Raw genomic sequence first — 6532 nt, 5'->3', positions numbered from 1 at the left:
CTGCCAGCCAAACGAGCCAGCAACGCCTGCTGAGCCGTATGTGGCTGATGAACGCCACCAGATCCGCCATTCTCCCAAAGCGGCAACAACACTGTCTGCAGCCCGCGCCGCAAGTTTCCGGCCACACGGTAGTGCAGGAGCAGCCGTGTGGGCCAACTCCAGCGTCGCGATGCCGAAGGAGAATCTGCTGCAACAGTGAGTACTGTACTGTTCATAAACTCTCGCATACACGCCACATATATGTGAAAACCCACACCCACACGCCACAGAAAAGGGCAAATAAATGTTTTAGAAAATGTGAATATTCCTGTGTTTCATACTTTGTCCGCGTAGCCCCTCCGAATACCCAGTAACATGCCGGCCCTGCGACACAGTTCAGGGGTCTCATGCTACTGAGCTAGTTACCCGGGAGTGTCTGGTCATGCCATAGTCACACATGTCATGTAAAATTAAGTCCTCCGAGACTGAAAAGTTCGTTATTCGACGAAAAGTACGTTTGATTGAACTGAATTTCGCGTCTATTTCGACGCAATTTTATGTCAAAATTGACGCTCGTATATGTCAGTCTCAGAGCACCTAAATTTACATGATTTTTTCTAAGTGTGTATATGTGGCATGTGCGCGAGGGTTTAAAATTGGCACTGTACTCCTACTGGCTGCTCCTGCACTACCGTGTGGCCGGAAACTAGAGGCGCGGGCTGCAAACATCGGATCTGGTGGCGTTCATCAGCGACGTACGGCTCAGTAGGCGTTGCTGGCTCGTTTGGCTGACAGGCGTCTTCCGTCGTTGACGACATCGGCTGACCGTGACGTCCATGATGGACGATTGATGAACATCCCAGAAACCCCACAATTACACTTAATGACACCCCCAGGAATTACACTAAATGACACTGCACTTTAAGATACCGGTCTTTTCCACACGGACGCCTGTTTGTTTCTCTCCCTAATCTTCCAAATCTAAGATGGCTATCATCATCCAACTTGTGCATCCACTGTTATTTTAAAGCTGAGATTTTCCTCCCTTCAGTAACGTTCTTGTTTACCAAAACGTGAATTTTCCCAACCAACAATAACTCATACAGACGAAAATCTACGGATTGTAACCAACTGGTAACAACACCTACCCGTCGCCATGCAGGCCGTGATTTTCCTTTCCCCTGAAAACAACTATCGACCCGCTACACACTAGTGCGACCTAGTGAAAGAATTCCGAACAAAACCATTCACAATTCAAAAGCCCTTCGCATTCTAGCATGGAGCTCGAGATGTCACCCCAGCATGTACATGTAATTTATAAGAACACAAATGCCACCTAATGAGATAATTTCGGACTTAACTGTCCACAATACAAAAGGTCTTGATCTCCTGGAAAATGATAGATATACCTCCATCACTTTTTTTCTTCTATTTGGTATATGTTGCACATCATAGATGCGCAAAATATATCAAAACGGCCAGGCCTACTGTGCAGCATTTGAGGGGCAAGATGATTTAGAAACATCGGGCCTGTTTAAATCCAAGATTTTAATACGATGCTTCAGAATCTCTTACCGTTCCGTTGTATTGTTATTTATAAATCATTTGTCGTTGGGAGCATTTAGTCTGAACAGGTTAAGTTATGCTCCATTTTTTTCTAGCGGTTGGGACCTGAGCACTAACTCTTGTCCTAGCCCTATATGGCATATGGTTATAGCGCCATTACTCGCTTTCTGAAAAGAGAAGAAGAGAAGAGAAGGAGAGGAAAAGGACTTGGGAAAAGGAAATGCGGAATTCCTTTCCTTATTAGTATTGGTATCGTCAAGTTTTATAAAAACCATATAAATCATTTTGCTTTGGTGAGAGGTATTATTACGACATTTGAATAAGATTGTCTTATCATTTGTAATTCAAAAAATAATATTATAATGATCAACATAGTTTTGGATTATCCAATATTAATCGGCAACACTGTCCTGCAATCGATGATCTTTCTAATCCGCAAACTAAAAGTTACGAAAAAGCACTTAGGCCTTTATTAAGTTCCACTTTCACGCGACGTTCAATGTTTCGGTTCGCTCTTTACGCATTGTTCAGGCTATCATAACAAGCTATTGTTATGATATGCGATTGTTTAAGCCCTGGTTAAACAAGTTATCAAAATTAAAACACGTTCCCGAAAGCAGTCAACAATGTATCCCAAACCGGATCAAGCGTGCGCCCTATTTTTCTAAACATTCCGACGCGTTCCGCCCAATATCTATCAATGACGATCCTCTACAATAGTAGCCTGGAATAAATCCTAATGTTTTCCCCCCTCCCCACAAGACTCAACTATGTATGTTCTTGCACTCGCAAAATTGATCACGCGCGATTGAGGTTATCCTGGCAGGAAACAAACGGGTTGTTTTTAATTGGAACAAGCTCACCAAATACAATCACCATGGCAGCACCAACAACTACATACTACGCTTCGCTCGCGTTCGGCCCAAATTCGGAATTTCATTATTTCCACACTCGATAACCGCGCATCCAACCCGTTGCCACTGCAAGTCCGTAGTTGAAAATCACTCAAGTCAAAATGTAGAAAAATTTCACATTTAAAAATTTGAAAAAAATTACGGGGGGACACAAATATCGCGTCCGTTCAAGAGCACAGCACACTTCGATCCCACAGACCACAGCATTTTTTTTTATCTAGCAAGAATCTCGAGATGTTGACGCTGCATGTACACGATGTATACATTAACACTAGTGCCACCTAGTGAGTGAATTCCGTTCTCAACTGTTCACAATTCAAAAGGTCTTGGTCTCCTGAACAACATTGCAGAAAACAGCAACTTTGTATATAGCCTGGATCATGAGATATTGCATGTACACAAATTTCATATGATCACTAGAGCCAGCTGGTGAAATAATTTTGAATCAAAAAAATAAACTGCAGTGCAGGTCTTTGTAATCTAAAAAACATTGCAGAAGACCGCATCCTTCTATCTAACACACATTACGAGAAATTTATTCTATTAAAGATGATCAAACTAAGTTTTCTACAGACACTAGTGCCACCTAGTGATTCGATTCCAATCTGAATTGTTTACCATTTTCAAAATGGCTGGTAAATGACTGGACCATTGACCATTGATACCCCGCGTACCTACAGGTATAAAATAGACCCTAATGTGATCCTTAGCCTGTTGTCCAGTAACTCCTATCCCTACCTCCCCGCGGTACCGGCTGGGGTACGAGTAACCATAGGAAAGATCGGGTATCCAACGCCGGTGGGACCTTGGTGCACGATGGTCCTCCGGCGAGACAAGTGGCAGTGGCCCTACAAGTCAACCGTAAAACTAAAAAAGTACAGGAAGCAAACTATGTAAATACGGACCGGAAAAATACGGACTAGCGATTGGAAACTCGGAACATGAAACTGTAAGACTCTCAATTTCTTGGAAAGTAACCGCATTCATTCCGACTTAAGTGTGGGACACTCGAGGAATTGGAGACAAGCAGCCAGGGATCGAGTTAGTTGGCGCAACATTGACCAGCAAAAGTAAAGTAAATAACCATTTTCAAGAGATTGGTCCATAGAACAATTTTGGTGAAGACATGCATAACTTTTGAGCTGAAGTTTCTCGACAGTAATTTGAAATGTAACTGATCTATGAATAGATCACTGAGAAATTTATAATGTTACTTTGCCAATACTCTTGATTTGTTCTCATCACAAAGTAAATTATTAATAAAGTTAAACCAGTATTTGATATTTATTTGATCAAACGTACTACAAACGAAAGAGGTGCCATCCAATCCAACCTCGTCAGTTCAAGCTTCTACGAAACTTCCTTTCATACTCCCTGCGGAATTTGTCGTCAAATCCGTGCAGCCATCGATCTTGCTCATAATAGTCGAAGTTCTGTTTCGAAGAAAGTTGAAATAGGATCAATAGAAACTGCTTAGTATCCTCTACTATTAAATCACCACACTTACCTTATCGGCTTCAATCGACGGGACGAACGACAGCGGCGTTGCAACCCGATTGGTTTCCTCTTCAAAACCCTTGAATAACTTAGCACCCTCTTGACCGTGGGAACACTCTAGGATGTCAGCTTTGTCCGCTGGATTCCACTTGATGCACTGCCACAGGTTACAAATGTGATTAATCTTTCGATGGAATTGATTAGCTGACCTACCTGATCAAAGGACGTTCGTGTGCCTTTCATCAAACAGGCCACCACGGGGAAGGCCCGCTCGAATGGAAGCTTCGCCAGGATGCATCCATGAAGGATGTTTAGGGTGCACTCGCGGCGACCATGCTGGCAGTAGTAAACCGGGTCGCCCGGATTGGAGTCATCAATCTACAAGAATCGGTTTGTTTAGGGTTTAATGGTGTTGGGAGCATCTCACACAGCAACTCACGTAAGCCTTCCCGAAGGGAACCAACTTCAGGTCCATTTGGTCGCGATGCTTTTGCCAAGCCGGGAATAGCTGATTCGTGATAAATGAGAAGCTGTCGGAGCAAAGTGCTTCGTAATAAATTGACACTTGTAATTTATCATCGGCACCGTCGCCGACCGCCGATTCTTTGTTCGATTCGAAGCCGAAATCAATTTCTTGTCCGGCCGATAATGAGAATATAATGGCCAACCAGAAAATCCCAATCATCATCGTCCTCATCGTCATTATCGTCAATTTCGTCACCGGTTTTGCCACAGACGGACGAAGGCTCATTATTTTTACGCCCACACACAAACACACCCGCTCGATGGTTGGTCCTCCAAGGCTGCCCGGAATCGAACGACAGAATCGGGAACGGTGCGGAGTCGAAATTGAATTAAACGAAGCGTGAAAAATGGCCACCCGGAAGTAGTGCGCTACTTTCCTATGCCAACTGCGGGGTTTGGGACGGGACGGACCGAAGCAGGCCAGGCTACAAAAAACAATCAATTTCAATAACCAATAGCCCACCGCGAAATGTGGTCGTGAATCATAATAATAATAATAGTCGTTTGTGGAATGAACGATATGAGAACAATATACATCAGTGCAGTAGACTTGTTCACTTTTTGGCGATTTTATTCGATGTGGAGATAATTTCTTTTTCTACAAATTAGAAATCCAAAATTTCACTAAGTGACTTGCTGATTGCTGGGATCCCTGAGTCTGGAGTATCTTTCGGATAAGATTGGATCCAATTTCCTACATTTAGCACTATTCAACCCCACACGAACAAGTCTACTCCACTGGGAACTTTTTTCGTCACTCTCTCTCTCTCCCTCAAACATACATAAACTCCTACCAACCCGGAAGCGAAGTCCCTCGCAGCAAATGTAAATTGATTTATGCACTCCGATAATCAAAATACGATCAACGTGGGTCGTATTCTCTACCACGAGCTCCGCGTGCACTCCGACGACAAGAGGCTTGCTGGTTCTGGCAACGGTTCAACTGAAACTGCCGCAGCATGCAGACTCAATCGAACGTTACTAATCTCTTGCCTTCCCGTCGTCATCATCGCCACCGACCGACCGACCGACCGGTAGGTATGTGTAGAAGTAGAACACTACCAACTGTCTCTCGATGACCTTTCTGCCGTTTGGTTCTATTCTTCTTTTATTTCTTCTTTCATTCGCGGGGAGCTCATTTCCATGGAGCTATGAGTGGTGTGCTTCGATGGGAACCGTTATACTTGCGTTTCGTTATGCGACGATTCAAGTTAATCTCTTCAAGGCAATACACAGCTATGAACGAGATTCCAGATCGCCGGCATAATCCAGTGAGACCGATTCAATAATAAAAACTGGTCTTCTTCGTTTATGTTGTTCATTTTTCAAGAACGAGATTGTGACCGGACTTGACTGTATGTATGATTATTTAGTCCAACAGACAGAGTCGTCGGATCACGGGGGCTGAAGTCGAATGTGCGATAGGTTTGTAAATGTATGATTCCATTTCGATGTGGTTCATTCATAACGGCGCGGATGATTGCCCCAAAGTGGTCGGTGATTTGAAGAGACTGTATGTATTAACCATTTACGTAAGCGAACTCTTACATGTACTTATATAGCTTTGATTTAGAATAGAACACTCTGAGAGATGTTTACAAATTCTGGTTTAGATGGGAAAGCTTTAGAATTTAAATAATAATCCAATCATTGTTTTATTATCAAGCATTGAAATTAGGGATGTCGGTAAATGTCGATTAATCGATTAATTGAGATGATAACCGATTCATTTGAAACTAACTGCCAGTATGCTTACTAACCTACACAGCTTGCAATGTTTTCAAAATAGCGTCCTTGAACTTAAAATTGTAGCATTTTTGATCAAAATGACGTCTGAGACAAAGTTGTATATAGCCTTATACTTCTTTGAAGCCGTGCTTTTTGACACTAATGTCACAATATTGACTTTATTATGTGTAATACTTATCAACAATACATTTCGCGTATAAGTTTTTTTTATACTTTAGTAATAATGTAGATGAATAGGATCAAAGCAATAATGTAGATGAATAGGATCAAAGCACCTGATTTTTGGGTTTTGATAAATACCG

The 6532-nt window shown here is 42.6% G+C and overlaps 1 protein-coding gene across 1 annotated transcript; it reads right to left on the bottom strand.

The window, feature by feature from the left end:
• Nucleotides 1-3762: 3762 nt before the first annotated feature.
• Nucleotides 3763-5415, bottom strand: LOC135699667 (GILT-like protein 3). The gene is made up of 5 exons (XM_065219960.1): nucleotides 5264-5415; nucleotides 4396-4906; nucleotides 4170-4334; nucleotides 3967-4113; nucleotides 3763-3892 (listed from the first exon to the last, which is right to left on the bottom strand). Exons 2-5 carry the CDS (start codon nucleotides 4705-4707, stop codon nucleotides 3797-3799), a joined length of 720 nt encoding a protein of 239 aa, XP_065076032.1. The 5' UTR covers nucleotides 4708-4906; nucleotides 5264-5415; the 3' UTR covers nucleotides 3763-3796.
• Between the last annotated feature and the right edge of the window lie 1117 nt (nucleotides 5416-6532).

Source organism: Ochlerotatus camptorhynchus, unplaced genomic scaffold (assembly GCF_037179485.1).
Source record: "Ochlerotatus camptorhynchus isolate MF236.1 unplaced genomic scaffold, CSIRO-AGI_Acam_v1.1 ptg000114l, whole genome shotgun sequence".
NCBI lineage: Eukaryota > Metazoa > Arthropoda > Insecta > Diptera > Culicidae > Ochlerotatus > Ochlerotatus camptorhynchus.
The sequence above is the reverse complement of the archived record's forward strand: the minus strand, read 5'-3'. Positions and strand labels throughout refer to the sequence as shown.